Source organism: Microcaecilia unicolor, chromosome 6 (genome assembly GCF_901765095.1).
Source record: "Microcaecilia unicolor chromosome 6, aMicUni1.1, whole genome shotgun sequence".
Lineage (NCBI taxonomy): Eukaryota > Metazoa > Chordata > Amphibia > Gymnophiona > Siphonopidae > Microcaecilia > Microcaecilia unicolor.
In genome coordinates, this window is record NC_044036.1 from 314151999 (window position 1) to 314170813 (window position 18815).

Below are 18815 nucleotides of genomic sequence, written 5' to 3' on the forward strand. Positions count from 1 at the left end.
AGGGGGGGATCGGGAGGAAAACCGTACTAGCACCCGTTTCATTTGCACCAGAAACGGGCATGTTTTACTAGTAATTAATAAATCAGTTGAGGTGCGGTGGGTATATGCAGTTAGGTATGTGCCATGAACCTATGTGATGGTGACCACTTCATCCTCCAAGAAGCTGCATTTTAATGAAACAGAGGCAAAAACCCACACAGTTCAATAAAAGACTAGATCTAAGTTTCTTTGTTCCTGTTTACATGCATTCCACATAGCATATTTACTACCTCGACACCCGTGCTTATTTAGCTAGATTATAACTCCCACTCTTTCCTGTTCTGTGTTTTGTTTTTTTCCCTCATGTAGTTGTGAGATTACGACAAGGGAGTACTGTGACTTCATGCATGGCTACTTCCACGAGGAGGCAACTTTGTGCTCGCAGGTAAGGGAAAACTGACATGGCTGTGTGACCCTGGACCGTTTTTAGAGTGCAGCTGCTGGGGACAAATTGAACAGTGTTGTTGGCTTCAACATTACTGCATGGGAATGGGGATTGCGGGAATCCCGCAGAACCCGTGGGTATGGAAGAATATACCATGGGATTCCCGGGGGGATGGAATAAGTTGCCCTGGGATTCCCATGGAAGTGTAGTCAAATCCTCTGGTGACTCGAGAATGAGGCTTGGAATGCATTGAGAGAGGCAATTGGAGCACCAGAATGAGGCTTGGAATGCCCAGAGGGGCAGCTGGAACACCAAAGTAAGGTTTGGAACACTCATTGACTAGTGACTACATCTAAAAAAAACCACGGAGGCTGTTGGGGTTGGGAGGACTGAGAACAAGTAAATAACAGTGTTGACTCCTATGGGTACAGGTGGGGATGGAATGGATCTTAGTGGGTACGGGTGGGTTTGGGTTAGATTCCATTGGGAATAGGCGAAATTAAAAAAAAAAAACCCTTTTAAAACAGGAAGAAATATTTTTTCACTCTAATAGTTAAGCGCTGGAACTCACTGCTGAAGGATAATGGCGGATATCGTATCTAGTCTAAAAAAGGTTTGAATAAGTTCCTGGAGGAAGTATCTATATTCTGTTATTGCCCCGGGATTGGTAGTATGGAATGTTCCTACTAATTGGGTTTTGGCCAGGATATTGGGCTAGTGGAACATTGGTCTGACCCAGTATAGCTATTCTTAATGTTGTCCCCATTCATATTCAACATACAGAGCAGTGGAGCAGAGTTTGATTTTGATTTACATACCAACAGCAAGCCAGCGTTTAAGGTATTGTGTCACAACCCAGTCCTCGGGGCACACCGAGCCAATCAGGTTTTCAGGATATACACAATGTGTATGCATGAGAGAGAGGTGCATATACCATCTCCTTGGTATGCAAATCTATCTCATGCATATTCATGGTTGATATCCTGAAAACCCAACTGGCTGGGTGTGCCCCAAGGATTGGGTTGAGAACCACTGGTTTAAGGGATGAATTAATCCAGAGGAATCTGCAGGATAAACTTCTCAGTAAGTAGTTTACCCCTGCTCTTGCAATTAAAATTGGGGTGGGGAGGGGTTCAGAAGCACTATAATCTATATATGCAATGAAAGAGTGTATCAAATGAATGGACTCAAAAGTACTTGCAATCTCATATAAATAACGGGGGCTTTATAGAATCATCTACTCAGTGTCACATTTGCCCAGCGTCATAATATATAATGTCTTCCCTTTACATTATACATTTGCATTTTGTATTTCTCAAAAAAAATTGTAATCTTAAGGTTCTCCACAATCATATCAAGACAATTTCAATAGTCTTAATTACTAATGGACCTCAGTAGCTCAATGTGTAAACTGTCGGCAATTCATTTGTCCAGAGACATAAGCTCCAAGCTCTTAATGTGCCATTGGCTCCTCATTGGTCCCTCCATCAACCTTCCCCAAACCATGTCTTTTTAATTTTTAACATAATAACAAATTCAAACTTAGCTTTCCAAGTAGCTTGACAGTAAATACTGTTAATGGTGACAAAAAGCGGCATGTTTCGCAGGTGCTGCGTCAGGGTCAATTCTATTTTAATAACGCCATCATCCATTCCTAATTAGGAATCACTGAGTAGATGGAGTGTATGTCAGTCATACTACAGCTGAAGTTTGAGCTATGTAACCTTTCCAACAGATCTGACGTGTGTAAGTGTGAATTCTTACTAAAAGATCCCTTAAAATGAGGCTAAGCATTTCTGTAACCTGTTACTTGTTCTCTGCTGTGTGTTTGCTCAGGTTCACTGTCTGGATGAAGTATGTGGCCTGTTACCATTCCTGAACCCAGAAATCCCTGACCAGTTCTACCGGCTTTGGCTCTCTCTCTTCCTTCATGCTGGGTAAATTCAGAAGCAGCAATAACTTGGGTGAACACATGGCAGTATTTTAGTTTGGAGGATTGTTGGAGGTTCCATGTTTGATTAAATGAGGCAAGTTGGTATCTACTGATAACCAAAATCTGCCTACGATCTTATTTAATTCCCCGTTCTGAAGCCCAGTTGTACTATTAGAAGTTCCCTAATGGTTAGAGCAGCAGGCTGAGAACTCGGGTCAAATCCAGCTGTGGCTCCTTGTTATCTTAGACAAGTCACTTAATCCTCCATTGCCTCAGGAGTAAACTTAGATTGTAAGGTATTCAGGGACAGGGAAATGCCTACTGTATCTTATATAACTTGCTCCCCCCCCCCCCCAGTCCTAAATTGTTCTACGGCCAGTGGAATTGAGGATCCTGTACATAGAATTTAGTACATCTTTGCTTGAAAGCTGATGCACTCAATGTTGACAAATATGGTCGTTGAGTTTAATTATCAAAATCTTGAGGGTGAGCTGCAGGCTAGGGGCTTGAAAGCTAATGGGTGTGGGGGTATAAGACTGAAGGTTCCACTCGAGCACCCCCCTACCCTTGCATCTGCTTTGGATGCAGTGGAAGAATGATCACCCTCTGTTCACAGGTCATGGAAGACACCAGTCAAATGATTCATTCTCTTTCTCTCTCTCTTTCTAGGATTATCCATTGCTTGGTGTCTGTGATCTTTCAGATGACTGTGCTTAGGGATTTGGAGAAGTTAGCAGGCTGGGTCAGAATAGCCATCATATACATCCTCAGTGGCATAACGGGCAACCTGGCAAGTGCCATTTTCCTGCCATATAGAGCAGAGGTAAGGTTACCCCACCAGCCAGAATCGTGAGATAAATGGGCATGAAGACTCTGAGTAATGATATGCCTGCAGAAAACCTTCTGACTGACCTAGTGTATGCAGTACCGTTTAGCTTCTAAAAAGGCCATGCATTGTACAGGAGTTTGGGAATGGAGTTTCATTCTCAAAGTTCAGAGATGAATGACATGGTGAGGGCATTCTTAATCACTTTTAAGGGTGCTATATATTGGTCTCATTGGAAAGCTGTTAACTAGCATCTCTTTTCTGGTGTCACTGCTCACTTGCTGTAACCCACAATTAGCTATAGAATATTTAAAGACTCTTCAGCAGTACCTGAATGGCTTGAATATTCACTGTCTCCAAAATCACAGCACTGGCCACCATTTAAAAGCAGCAGGACCGTGGCCAGAGTGGGCTCAAGGGAAGCTGGGATTCCATACTTGTGCCCCATCCATTGGCTTCCCTACGCTGTCAATTAAAATGTTCTATTACGTATTGTGTTGACATTGTAAATAGTATACAATGACATACTTTGTATTTGTATTGGAATATTTTTACTGCTGTAATCGTCTATTGCTTATGTTTGATTTATTCTTACTGTACACCACCTTGAGTGAACTCTTTCAAAAAGGCGGTAAATAAATCCTAATAATTGAATAAAAAATGAATAGTGCAACGTACGTAGGCAGGGCAAGAGTATGCCAGGAGTACTTGGGGGCATGCTACACAGGGCGCATTTCCAACTCGAGATGTTCCTGAAATGCATCAACTCAGAAGCTATTTCACCCTCCCTATAATCCCTTTACCGGTTTGATACTGTTGACTGATTCAGGGTAAAATGCAATTTAAGTTTCCATAGTTTGGGGTCTAGAGGAACTGTATCAAACACATTCCAAACCAAGTTGTGGCAGGGGAATTGTAGTTGCTATAGAAAGAGTCCATTTCAATCTTAAAATAAAAAAAAGGTCTGCTTTTAGTCCTCATGTAACCTTCCTTCATCTGTAGTGTCTCTGCCCTCAGACAGACACCAGCAGCTTCTTCTGAGACATAATGAATCGGAGAAAATATTTCTTCACTCAACGTGTAATTAAACTGTGGAATTCATTGCCAGAGAATGTAGTAAAAGCAGGCAGTTTAGCAGGGTTTAAAAAAGGTTTGGATGGCTTCCTAAAGGAAAAGTCTATAGACCATTATTAAAATGGACTTGGGGAAAATCCACTGCTTATTTCTAGATTAAGCAACATAAAATGTACTGTTTTGGGATCTTGCCAGGTACTTGTGACCTGGATTGGCCATTGTTGGAAACAGGCTGCTGGGCTTGATGAACCTTCAGTCTGTCCCAGTATGGCAATACTTATGACTTGTTGGGAGCTCTAGCAAATGTGCTGTGGCTAGGCCAAATGAGTGAAGTCCACACTAAGGCGCTGTTTCCATTCTTGAAGCACTAAACAACATAGAAACCATGCAGAGATTGGAGAATGTTAAATCCTGAAGAGGGAGTGACATTTCTCTCTGTATTTATGTTCTGTTAACCTAGACAGAAGGGCGATTAGCAGCTCAGCTTAAAGCAGTCGTTTGTGCTCATTTCCTTGTTGACCTGAAATAGCTCTTGGGCAGACCAAGCAGTAGGTGCAGATGCTACACTTAAAGTCCTCCTCTAAGGCTCTCTAGTTCTCTGTGTACAGACACCACCACCCCCTCCCAGTACATTCTACATTTGCCACATGCCTCTGTATAGAGGAGATAGGAGGTTGGGGGAGGGGGGAGGAGGTTTGACATGATCAGATACAGAAGTCTACATTCTGCTTATCTATTTTGGTTTCAGTAAGTGGATAGGTAAGTTTTTGGGGTTTTTTTGTGTAGTATTCACACACACACACACACACACACGCACACACGCGCACACACGCACACACACGCACACACGCACACACACACGCAAAATAACCAGTTAAAGTAAAATCCATGGAGCTGGTCATGTCCAAGGTCACTGGACACAACCAGGGTACTTGTAGGATATTTTTATTCCAATTTTATCCTAACGCTCAGCAGTGTAATATATAGTAATGTATAAGAAGCATATGTGCAGCCACTTCTGATGTGGGTCACTTGGAAGCTTTTACGTTTAAGTAGAAAGATGTGCTAAGAAATAGACCTTTTAAACCAAATTACGTGATCACACTTGTACTTGTGAGTGTGAAGGCAGGAGCTGTTGTGCTCCAACACCTCTAACATCTGCTGTATAACTTACCCTCCCACATCTTGGGCAAGATGTCTCCATTTCTTCCTCCTCCAGCTCCCCCCTTCGTGGACGGTAAGTGTTTTGTATGGGAACAGTGCTTGCCTTTTAGTCAGCAGCAACACTGGTTTTTAATTTAGAGGGAAGGAGGCAGAAGCTTGAACTAGAAAGGAAACTCCAGTCTCCAGGTGGTGACTTTTTTCAGGGGCATATTGTGTTGTGGTTTTAAGAAGCAGTGCCACTGCAGAGCTGCTTTTCTCCTTTGAGCTCTGTCCACGTGCAGTGTTTGCACGTGCCATCCCGTGACCCTCCTGTGCCTTGCTGCACGCACACCTTAGAGGATTTGCTGATTGAAGATTAGCCATCTGCGTACTGCAAAGCCCTGTCTCAGTTTAAGGCAGCTCACACCTTCCCTTTAAGCCTTTCCTCCTTTGATTGGGGGGGGGGGGGGGGAGTTGCTAGAATTTGCAGGTCACGATGAGAGTGTCTGAGATGGGTGACTGAGGTTTTGTGGGATCCAGAGCTATTGAGAGTACTGTCACTGGAAAATATTTATTGCCCCTTTTGAAACTGGTCCAAAATGGATTCTCCCTCTTTCCCCCCTGAGTACTGATCAATCGCAGTCCTCTTCAGATAGAAAGGAGGGGGGCAGCAGGGAGACCCAAAGCATGAGGGGAAATGTCTTGCAGTTCTGGAACTCGGATCTGTTCGGATTTGGTTGTGTTGAATTTTGGGCTGCCACAATTCAAGGGGATGGGAGCCATGCTTTGGTTCCCCCACCCCATTCTGTCCCATCTAACATTCACTGCTGCTTACAGCTCCTCTTGGCTCATATTTACTACTACTACTTATCATTTCTAAAGCGCTACTAGACGTACGCAGCGCTGTACACTTGAACATGAAGAGACAGTCCCTGCTCGACAGAGCTTACAATCTAATTAGGACAGACAAACAGGACAAACAAGAGATAAGGGAATATTAAAGTGAGGATGATAAAATAAGGGTTCTGAACAAGAGTTAAAAGCTGCATCAAAATGGTGGGCTTTCTTAGGAACCAACTTTTCAAAATTATTGGGGGTGCTAAGCCCAATGAAAATAACCCCTCCCTGGACACATACAAGGAATTTTCTCAATATTGGGGGTGATCAAGCCCCCACAGCCCCCACAGAGTCGGCTCCAATGTGGGCTTTTAGCTTAGATTTGAAGACGGCCAGAGATGGAGCTTGACCTACCGGCTCAGGAAGTCTATTCCAAGCATATGGTGCAGCGAGATAAAAGGAACGGAGTCTGGAGTTAGCAGTGGAGGAGAAGGGTGCAGATAAGAGAGATTTACCCAGTGAACGGAGTTCCCGGGGAGGAATGTAGGGAGAGATAAGAGTGCAGAGGTACTGATGAGCTGCAGAGTGAATGCACTTATAGGTCAATAAGAGGAGTTTGAACCAGGGGCGTATCTGCGTGGGGCCTCAGGGGCCTGGGCCCCCGCAGATTTTGCCCTGGCCCCCCCTACCGCCATCAACCCTCCCCCGTGCCCGTTCTTACTTTTGCTGGCGGGGGACCCCAACCCCCGCCAGCCGAGGTCTGCTTCCACCTGCCGCTGCCTTCAAACCTTCTTCTTCAGCCGGCGGGGGACCCCAAACCCCCGCCAGCCGCCCCGCGCTGTTTAAAATTCATCTTCGGCCTCCGTGGCCGTGCTGCTGGGATAGGCGGCGCTGTTGAAATCCACTTCGGAGTCTGACGTCGTTGTACGTTGTACGTGCTGCGACGTCAGACTCCGAAGTGGATTTCAACAGCGCCGCCTATCCCAGCAGCACGGCCACGGAGGCCGAAGATGAATTTTAAACAGCGCGGGGCGGCTGGCGGGGGTTTGGGGTCCCCCGCCGGCTGAAGAAGAAGGTTTGAAGGCAGCGGCAGGTGGAAGCAGACCTCGGCTGGCGGGGGTTGGGTCCCCCGCCAGCAAAAGTAAGAACGGCAGCGGGGGAGGGTTGGCGGCGGGAGGGGGGTGGAGAGACTAAGTCATTGGTGGCGGTGGGGGCTCGGCGGCGGGGGGGGGCGGCGGGGGGGGGGGCGCTAAAATGTGCCCCCTCCCTCTGGCTCTGGCCCCCCCTACCGCCGGAGTCCAGATACGCCCCTGGTTTGAACTGTATGCGGAAACCATAGGAAGCCAGTGAGGTGGCTTGAGGAGAGGGCTAATATGAGCATAACGATACTAAATGGGGTTATTGCTATGTATGAGCACCTCTCAAATGAGATCCTTTCTGATTGTGAGTATCATAGTTGTGAATAAATGTTTCCTGTCGGGGTTGGAGCTGAACAATTGACTAGTAGGCTGTCATTGCTAGTATTTTGAGCCCACCGGTGTTTGCCTTCATGAGGAAGGGGTGGTTCCAAGGTCTCAGGACCCCATTAGTAGATCACTTGTTAACTCTATTTCCTGTGATGCAGAGTTGACCTGGGAGGAGTTCCAAGGACCTTTCCTTTGTGTAGCAGTGATTAACAAAAAAGGGGGGGGGGGGATTGTGAAGCTTATAATTATCTGAACTGAGCTGGCATAGAAAAACAGAGCCGCTGGAGCACTGGCTAGGGGCGAGAGGAAGTCCAACGATGTTAGCTGCCTGCAGTACGTAATTACACACCGATACCAATCTTTTCCTAACATGTTGAAAGGGGCATCTCTGGTACTAAAGGAAACACACATGTGGGAGGGATAGAAAGGGAAAACTAGTTTCCATGCATTAACACTAGATGGCTAAAATAAAGAAATATGAGTTCCATTTTTAGTTCCTCCTGAAGTTCTCCCACGCCTGCTTCTCTTTATCTCTACCCAGCACCCAAATGGAGACCCAGTCTCACACCTGTAGGTTTGTTTGTGTTTTCGGTGCTTCCTGTAATTCATGGACTTCAGAGCTGATCTGAGTTTTCTTTCTATGTGTTTTGGAAATTAGATGTATTCCTTTTCCTCTTTCTCTTGCCCTAGGCTTTTCTTTTCATTATAAGAACATAAGAGTAGCCATACTGGATTAGACCAATGGTCCATCTAGCCCAGTATCCTGTTTCCAACAGTGGCCAACCTGGCAGAAACCCAAATCTTGACAACATTCCATGCTACAAATCCCAGGGCAAGCAGTTTCTTCCCCATCTGTCTCAATAACAGACTATAGACTTTACCTCCAGGAATTTGTCCAAAAATTTTTTTTTAAACCCAGATACGCTAACCGCTGTTATCACATCCTCCGGGCAAGGGGTTCCAGAGCTTAACTGTTCGTTGAGTGAAAAGATATTTCCTCCTATTTGTTTTAAAAGTATTTCCATGTAACTTGAGTGTCCCCTAGTCTTTGTACTTTTGGAACAAGTAAAAAAATTGATTCACTTCTACTTATTCTACACCACTCAGGATTTTGTAGACCTCAATCATATCGCCCCTCAGCTGTCTCTTTTCCAAGCTGAAGAGCCCTAACCTCTTTAGCCTTTCCTCATTTGAGAGCAGTTCCATCCCCTTTATCATTTTGATCGCTCTTCTTTGAATTTCTAATTCTGCTATATATATATATTTTTTTGAGATACGGCAACCAGAACTGAACGCAATACTCAAGGTGCGCTCGCACCATGGAGCAATATAGAGGTGTTATAGCATTTTCAGTCTTATTCACAATTCCTTTCCTAATAATTCCTAGCATCCTGTTTGCATTTTTTGGGTAGAGAAAAAGCAACAGCGTAGCAATAACCCTCTGAAAGGTCTAGCATACTGCAATATTAAAGGGCATTGCACCTTCTTAGGAAGTAAACGGGGCATGTTCATCAAGAACTGGAGAACTTCCTCAAAGGTAGCAGGGGATCTTCAGTGCTTAGACTGTACTGCTCCCTGGAATACAAGAGTTAAGTGATTTTATTTTGGGAAGCAATTTTATATTTCTAGGATGGACCAGTTGACTGTCTGTGCAATCACCCTGGTCCAAGCTTGCCCAATTAGGTGGTGTTACCCTGCTGAGATTCATAAGAAAACTGCCAGGGAAGGGTTAAATTGCCCACTTTACCATATAGGGTAGGTTATAAGTTGATAAAAAGCATGATATAAGACTAAAAATTATAATATTGCAAATAAAAACATGAAGCAAATATGAGATGTAGAAATGATAAATCAGAATACATAGTAACATAGTAGATGACGGCAGAAAAAGACCTGCACGGTCCATCCAGTCTGCCCAACAAGACAACTCATGTATGCTACTTTTGTGTATACCCTACTTTGATTTGTACCTGTGCTCTTCAGGGCACAGACCGTATAAGTCTGCCCAGCACTAGCCCCGCCTCCCAACCACCGGCTCTGGCATAGACCGTATAAGTCTGCCCAGCACTATCCCCGCCTCCCACCACCGGCTCTGGCACAGACCGTATAAGTCTGCCCAGCACTAGCCCCGCCTCCCAACCACCAGCTCTGGCATAGACCGTATAAGTCTGCCCAGCACTATCCCCGTCTCCCACCACCGGCTCTGGCACAGACCGTATAAGTCTGCCCAGCGCTATCCCTGCCTCCCAACCTCCAGTCCCGCCTCCCACCACTGGCTCTGCTATCCAATCTCGGTTAAGCTCCTGAGGATCCTTTTCTTCTGAACAGGATTCCTTTATGTTTATCCCACACATGTTTGAATTCCGTTACCGTTTTCCTCTCCACCACCTCCCGCGGGAGGGCATTCCAAGCATCCACCACTCTCTCCGTGAAGAAATACTTCCTGACATTTTTCTTGTCTGCCCCCCTTCAATCTCATTTCATGTCCTCTCGTTCTACCGCCTTCGTATCTCCGGAAAAGGTTCGTTTGCGGATTAATAACTTTCAAATATTTGAACGTCTGTATCATATCACCCCTGTTTCTCCTTTCCTCCAGGGAATACATGTTCAGGTCAGCAAGTCTCTCCTCATATGTCTTGTTACGCAAATCCCATACCATTCTCGTAGCTTTTCTTTGCACCGCTTCGATTCTTTTTACATCCTTAGCAAGATACGGCCTCCAAAACTGAACACAATACTCTAGATGGGGCCTCACCAACGACTTATACAGAGGCATCAACACCCCCTTTCTTCTGCTGGTCACACCTCTCTCTATACAGCCCAACAACCTTCTAGATACAGCCACCGCCTTGTCACACTGTTTCGTCACCTTCAAATCCTCAGATACTATCACCCCAAGGTCCCTCTCCCCGTCCGAACCTATCAGACTCTCGCCACCTAACACATACGTCTCCCGTGGATTTCTATTCCCTAAGTGCATCACTTTGCATTTCTTCGCATTGAATTTTAATTGCCAGACCTTAGACCATTGTTCTAGCTTCTTCAAATCCTTTTTCATGTTTTCCACTCCCTCCGGGGTGTCCACTCTGTTACAGATCTTAGTATCATCCGCAAATAGGCAAACTTTACCTTCTAACCCTTCGGCAAGGTCACTCACAAATATATTGAACAGAATCGGCTCCAGCACCGATCCTTGAGGCACTTTATATATCGCCTATAACCAGATCTATAAAACTCATTGAAAGACCAAATATGGTGCAGGGCTTCATGGTGTCGGCAATATGAAATATAACTGTTTGTCACCCTCAGTCTAGGTCAGGGCTTCCTAAAACTGTTACAATATACACAGGAAAAAGAGAATATAGGTATAAACCAGAAATCGTATAACAAAATTCTCTAGTCAATCCAAGCTACTCCTTAACTTGGTGCATAAATGTGTTGAATTGGGAGGAAAAAGCCTCAAGGTTCTCCAGGCACAACATATGTCTGCAGAGCTATCTACGTTTCATCATCGGCATGAAAAAATCTCCCAACCTTCCTCTGTCCCAGTGACCCCACGGGAGGGGGGGGGGGCGAGTTTTCAGGATCTCCAGAATGAATATACATGAGATAATTTATATTCATTGGGGGACCCAGTATCTGTAAATTTTACATCGTGAACAAAACCTAGGCTATGTAAATCTCTTTCTCTGTATATACTAGCCATTGGGCCCGTGAAAATGGGCTACTTTTGGAATGGGGGAGGGTTTCCGAGCCCCCCCCCCCCCCCCCCACGGAGTCACCGCTGCCGCCCCTCCACCCGGCTCGAGCAGCACTGTAAACTTACTGTTCACGCTATCCAAAAATACTAGGACTAGAGGGCATGAGTTGAAGCTACAGTGTGGTAAATTTAAAACGAATCGGAGAAAATTTTTCTTCACCCAACGTGTAATTAGACTCTGGAATTCGTTGCCGGAGAACGTGGTACGGGCGGTTAGCTTGACGGAGTTTAAAAAGGGGTTAGATAGATTCCTAAAGGACAAGTCCATAGACCGCTATTAAATGGACTTGGAAAAATTCCGCATTTTTAGGTATAACTTGTCTGGAATGTTTTTACGTTTGGGGAGCGTGCCAGGTGCCCTTGACCTGGATTGGCCACTGTCGGTGACAGGATGCTGGGCTAGATGGACCTTTGGTCTTTCCCAGTATGGCACTACTTATGTACTTATGTACTTATCAGCACGCAGCAGCAGGCACATCAGCAAAGCTGCCGTCAGGGTGGGCTTCCTTCTCTACCTGTGTCCCGCCCTCGTGTGACGTAACGTCGGTGAGGGCGGGACAAAGGCAGAGAAGGAAGCCCACCCTGACGGCAGCTTTGCTGATGTGCCTGCTGCTGCGTGGTGATGTAAGTTCACAGTGCTCGGGCCAGATGGAGGGGCGGCGGCGACTCTGGGGGAGGGGGAGCGGTTCCAAGGTCTGCAGCATGCCAGTAGAGACTTCCCTCTCTGTCCTGCCCCCGTCATCACGTATTGATGCGGGGGCGGGGCAGAGAGGGAAGTCTCTACTGCGCATTTGCGAGTGAGTACGGTCACTTGCCATTTATATGTTTGTGTGTGTACATATATATATGTGTGTGTATGTCTGTGTGTGTATATATATTAAAAAAACAAAACAAAAAAAAACAATCCTGAGGCAACTGATATCACACAAGACTCAGGTTTCACCAATTACCTTCTCTAACAAAAAGTTACTTTTTAATTTTTATGAAAATACCACGCCTCATTTTTTTAAAAATTTTAGCGCTCAGAAAATACAGTGTGACCAAATCAAATTCAGTGGCCACAGTTCTCTATCAACGCACTAAAGCAGAATGTTCATATATTTTTGTTCCAATTACAAAATCCATATTTTCTGAAAAGCAGGAGCTTATATTGAGTAGTTCATTCTTTATATCCACTGCTGAAGTGCTTCCAATGCCACATTAAGTAACAGATGATAGATACAGTTCCAAAATAAGCGTTCCCCTGTGATAAATGCATATTTGTGGAGATTCTGAGAAGATGGACGGGGGAGGGGGATCCAACATTGGGGCGGGGGTTGTACTCTAAATACTTTAATTTTGTTCTCTTTCTTTTATTTCTGTTTTCATTTTCTTTTTTTTCATTCCTTTAAAATAAACAGAAACAATGTGAGGTCTCTATCCTCTACCACCGTAGTTGCAAATTTTCTGCTGTCCTGTTTTCAAAATGGTGGTAGCCTCAATTCAACCAGCACCAATTTGAAAACCAGCATCAGCAGGGAAAGAGCAAGGAGATTGCTTCTACCCATAGAAGATCCCGTGGGGGCAGAGAGTACAAGAGAGTCGATTTAATGATTACCAAAGTGATTTAATTAGCGGCTAACTGCAGATATCCAATGGCATTTAACCAGCTAGTGCTGCTGAATATCCACAGTTAGGCAGTCCAGGGGGGTGGAGTCGCCACTTATGCAGTTAAGTGCTGATGTTCAGCACTTAAAACGCAGTCTGATCTTTATGCGGTTCACCTTGTGCAGTTAAGCACTGAATATTGCACTTAACTGTATAAGTGTAATGTGGCCATGTGTGCTCAGATATTCAGTGCTGATGCCAGGACATGGTCTAGCATTGAATATCCAGTGATAAGAACATAAGCGTTGCCATGGACAGACGGAAGGTCCATCAAGCCCAGCATCCTGTTTCCAACAGTGACCAATCCAGGTCACAAGTACCTGGCAAGGTCCCAAAACAGTAAAATACGTTTTATCCTAGAAATAAGCAATGGATTTTCCCCAGGTCCATCTTAATAATGGCTTACGGACTTTTCTTTTAGGCAGCTGTCCAAATCTTTTTTTAAACCCCGCTAAGCTAGCTGCTTTTACCACATTCTCTGGCAACGAATTCCAGAGTTTAATAACATGTTGAGTGAAGAAATATTTTCTCTTGATTTGTTTTAAATTTACCACTTTGTAGCTTTATTTTGTGCCACCTAAATGCGGACCACAGACAGCTGAATATTAATCCCTAATTTCTCTTTCTTTTTGTTTTCAAAAGTAAGTAGGAAGGATTCACATTTCTGCTTTTTCTTTGAGGACAGCATAACCCTAATCCTCTGGTTATCTCCTTGACCAGGGGTTCTTAACCTAGTTCTCGGGACACAGCAAAGCCAGTCTTGCTTTGAAGAAATCCACCATGAATATTCATAAGTTTGCATGCACTACCTCCATTGTATGCACATCTATGTCATGCATACTCATTATGGATATTCTAAAAACCCGATTTGGCTGGGTAAGTCCCAAGGACTGAGTTGAGAACCCTTGTCCTAGACCAGTGATGGCGAACCTATGGCACGCGTGCCAAAGAGGGCACGCGCGCTGTCGCCTCAGCCAGTTCCAGCCCCCCTCCTGATAAAAGTCACACCTGCTCGAGGTTAAGGTGGCGTCGGCAGCAGCAGCAGCGAAAAGCGCTGGCTCGGCGCGCCTTCAGCCTTCCCTTCTGTCTCTCAAGCTCTGGTCCCGCCCTCATTTCCTGCTTCCGCAAGGGCGGGATCAGAGCTTGAGAGATGGAAGGCTGAAAGCGCGCTGAGCCAGCACGCTTTTCACTGCTGCTACCGACGCTGCCTCAACCCCGACCAGGTATGACTTTTTTAAATTTCAGAGGGCGGGCTGGTAGGCAGGTGGCCTTGTGCTCGGAGGGCGGGCAGCCTGGTGCTGGGAGGGAGGGAGGGAAGGATGCAGGCCTGGTGCTGGGAGGGATGCAGGCCTGCCTGGTGCTGGGAGGGCGGGGCGGGAGGGCAGCAGCCCCAACGAGAAAAACCTAACGGGAGGTGCAGACCTCCCGTTAGGTTTTCCACGGTGACTTCCTCGGAAAACGGTAGTGTATCGCATCAGATTAGTATTTTAATACTAATTTGCTCATTTGCATACCATTTTCTGTGGCTGCTACTGTGACATGAAAATGCCCTTTTGTGCATGTCCCCGGTTTACTACTTGCGTTCTAAACTGGCTAGAACCAGTTTAAAACCCACATTGCTGTTGTTCAGGTTAAATTGCCCTGTTGGCACTCGGTCTCTGAAAGGTTCGCCATCACTGTCCTAGACTAATGCAAACCACAGATCCAGCAATGAAGATCCAGCAGTGAAGTGCCTGCACTGACTTGTTTCTTGTTCCTGACAGGTGGGGCCAGCAGGCTCTCAGTTTGGTTTGCTGGCCTGTCTCTTCGTTGAACTGTTCCAGAGCTGGCAGATCCTGGCCAAACCTTGGAGAGCCTTTCTGAAACTTTCAGGCATCGTCCTCTTCCTGTTCCTCTTCGGCCTGCTGCCCTGGATTGACAACATCGCTCACCTCTTTGGTTTCATGAGTGGCCTGCTGCTGTCTTTTGCCTTTCTCCCCTACATTACGTTTGGCCCCGTGGACAAGTATCGCAAGCGGGTCATGATAATAGTTTCGCTGCTCATCTTTGTGGGGCTATTTGTGATGCTGGTGGTTTGGCTGTACGTTTACCCTATTAACTGGCCTTGGATTGAGTACATCACCTGTCTGCCTTTTACCAACAAGTTCTGTAGCAAATATGATTTAAATCAAGATTTGCATTGACCTCTCCAAGAGGGGTACAAGTGACAAGAGGGCTGGAAGGAAGAAGCGCCAGTTTAAAAGGAAATGTTTGCACCAGTTTGATTCTCTAATCGGCAGAGAAGCGAGATGGTGGTGATCAGTTTGGAATACAAATTTTTGTCTGTGGAGACCAGCAGAAATCGGTGTCATGCACTTGCTCGGTGCCCTTATGAGGCGAGCATGACGGACTGATACGGATGTACGTTTTATTTAGAGTGTGTGAGTTGGGGAAGCGGGCTCTGTTGAAATGGTGAGAAATTACCACATTGGGTTCTTGGTATCAAGAGACACAAGGCAAAGTGTTGAGGACAGAGGTCAGCAACAAGCCGAAATAACAGTTGGGCTGCAAGAGGAAAAGCCCCGTTTGGACCTCGGTGTATTTGTGGCAAGAGCTGCTGCTGCAGGCAGCAGGAGCAGATTTTAGCGAGGAACGTGAGATTTTGGATCACCACCTTGGGAAATGCACCAATCCCCTTAGTAAGGAAGCTGGAGGAGCTTATCTGCTGAGTCTCGTGGGAGTTTCTCTCTGCTATGCAAGGGGCAGAGCCACTTGTTGGTGTCTGGAGCTGGAACAGCGAGAGAGAGACTCCATGAGCTAATATGTATGAAATGCCTGAGCCGGTTATGCTTTGTTTCTTTTGGGCCAGGAGTGTGTGCTGCAGCTGTTTGGTACTGTCCAGAGCTGTCATAACAATGCAGTTCAAGAACCCTGTGTGCCTTCAGACTCCCACCCTGCACGTGGGGTATTCGGCTGGCCACGGCCGCTCTCTTACAGCCTGCTGTGTGCCAGCAGCACCGTTTTCTTCATTTCATTGTATATTGCTTTTTCTCCCAGTATGTATCTTTTTACCTCACATTTCAAAGCCCAAACAGTGGAGCTTAATCCCGTGGGCTTGTTTTAGCTTCACCCCCCCCCCCCCCCCACCAATCTATTGTCCTTTTGCTTTTAGGGTCCTCACATTTGCCAGCAGTGAGGGCAAGTCTGTTAATTGATTCTGGGTTACATTTAAACAGATGGGCAAATGCCTGGACTGGAGCAGACTTGATGGCACACTTTGATTGTGAAATGCACAACTATGCACTCCTCATGAACACCCCCATATCCCTTTTACAGGCACATTTTATGCAAAAAAAAATACACTTACAAAAAAAACTGCCATCTTAGCAGCCTTGATCGTATGTATATTAAGTCTGATCGCTACTGTTGAGCTTTTGAGTCCCAAAAAGCTAGCTGCTGTAACATTTTGTGATTTGGTGGGTGTGTTAAAAATTTTTTTCACTTGGCACTTCTAGAAACGAAGTAGCTGACTAGAAAGCTAGCGTCAAACCCGTTCTGTGTCCGTCGGCAGGCGATGATAGAAGGTCTTTCAATTCAATCCCTGGATGAACATGTGCTCCTGTAGTATCCAAGGTTTATGGAGCTTGGCGTTTCAGGCAGCTGCTGAAATAATAAACTAAGAGGCCTGTTCGGAAAGGTTTTATGTGGGTAAACATGTTTTATCTGCACAAAATGAGCTTTTGAAAATTGTGTGCAGTGTGGAAGATCTATCCATGTGGAAAAGGGATTCCAGGGACAGAGGGACCAGGAGTTCATGTTCAGGAGTTTAACTGGCTCTGTGGGGACATTACACACACGGCCAGTGGGTCTTATTTTCAGTGTGAAACTTTGCAAGGATTGTGAAAATTGAGAAGCAGACTTTACACCAATTCCCAAATGACGTGTGTGTTTTCCTTTGAAAACTGGCCTGGGAATGAAGCATGTACATGTGATTAGTCGCTTTCTGTGTGGGTATTTCTTCCACAGACAACAATAGCTATCGGTACTGAAGTGCAGTCAATGTGTGTTTCTCCTGTGACCTAAAGGCACTGCCTGGACAGCTGCCTCTCCACGTGTGTACAGGAAAAGCAATGGTAAGATTGCCAGTTTGGCACAGGTAAATAGCTTTTGGCAATATTTCTTCCTATTACTGAAAAAAAATCTTAATTTTCTGGTCTAGCAGGTGCTGTCACTGGTCTGCGTAAATAATGCTAAACATTGTGCCTTGTGAACAGCATTGCACACTTTAAAAAGAAACTTCTCAAACTGTGATCCTGAGCATCCATGAGCGTGTCTTAAATTCAGGTTTCCCAAGTCCGGTTTTCTTTGTAATCAAAATATGCAAATTAGGCAGATTATATGCATACAAAAATGAATAATTCATTGTGGCTGGTGCAAAGCCAAATCTAGTTAAGGGTTTGGGAACTGGTGAGTGGGTGGGTGGAAAGGAGCGACAGTGGTTCATACTCCTTCTAGGAATATTTGAGTTAGTCCTGGGTTGTGCTTTTCCCCTTTTACTGTTCTGGGATTTACCATCGGTCTTTATCATAGCAGAAATCAGTACTTCAAACCCCAGGCTGCTTAGAACTCAAAACTGACAAACTAAAATGGGCTTGGTGCACCTGATGGGGGTCATTGGAGTGCATTGCAGGTTTGCAGATGTGCTCTGATCCTTTAAAGGTTTCTGTTGGAAATGGTGTGTTCCCAGCTTGACATTTGTCAGTGAACCTTCTGCCTACCGAAGCACTGCAAGCTCATTTTCAAAAGGAAGCTCTTTTGGAGTTTCCCTCTGTACCCATATTCCAGCCAAATCCCCAAAGGTATGCACCAGAAATTCTGCATAGAAATTTTGAAATCTGTGTGTAATTCCACCCATTTTCTTGGCCAAGTAAAAGTGTATTGCACGGGACATGTGGTGTTGACCCGGGGGGGGGGGGGGGGGGTGGCGGCAATACAGGCTTATCTATCTAACAAAAAAAATCTGATTTATTCTGCACACAGACACCCCACCTCAATTTTCCAAGGCCTTTTCTTTTTGGGTTTTGTTGCAGTCTGATTTTTGCCATGCCTGCAGTCATTTTGGTGGTTAAACTGAAGGCACAGTCTCAGTTGAGAGGTTTACAATATAGTCTCTACTACAGATATTGTAACAGTTAAGTGATCTCAAGTGGAGTATGTATGCATGGGATTGCAAGTGGACCCGGTTGGGTATCTGGTAAGTCTGATGGAAGAGATACATTCAATCAGAAATGTTCTCAACCCAGTCCTTGGGCCACACCTACCTAGTCAGGTTTTCAGGATACCCACAATGAATATGTATGAGAGATTTGCATCCAATGGAGGCAATGCATGCACATTTTATCTTACACATCTTCTTGGTGGCTATCCTGACAACCTGATTAGGTCAATGTGTCCCGAGGACTGAATTGAAGCCCCCCTGTACCACTCTTCCAGGATCCCTGACCCTAGGAGGTGTGGAGTCTAGTTTGGTCATACCTCTGTGGCAAGAGTTCTTTCCAAAAACCTCACTCCCATTATGTGAGCCCTTTTCCTTGTGCTACATCAAGTCCCAGAAAACCCTGCTGGTGATATATACTACAGTACAAGGCTTAGCTAATGCTGCAGCCATGATACCAGAGTACTCCTGGCTGTTGCAGTTTTAATACGGTAGGATGGGTTTATCTTGT

General features: G+C 45.4%; 1 protein-coding gene across 2 annotated transcripts in view; it reads left to right on the forward strand.

The window, feature by feature from the left end:
* RHBDF2 (rhomboid 5 homolog 2) overlaps positions 1–18016 on the forward strand; it is a 149097-nt gene extending 131081 nt beyond the window's left edge. For both annotated transcript variants that reach the window (XM_030208194.1, XM_030208193.1), the window contains exons 16-19: positions 349–424; positions 2261–2361; positions 3027–3180; positions 14874–18016. In XM_030208194.1, coding sequence (XP_030064054.1) covers positions 349–424; positions 2261–2361; positions 3027–3180; positions 14874–15293 — 751 coding nt within the window. In that variant the 3' untranslated portion in view covers positions 15294–18016. The remainder of the gene's footprint in view (positions 1–348; positions 425–2260; positions 2362–3026; positions 3181–14873) is intronic.
* Positions 18017–18815: the final 799 nt, after the last annotated feature.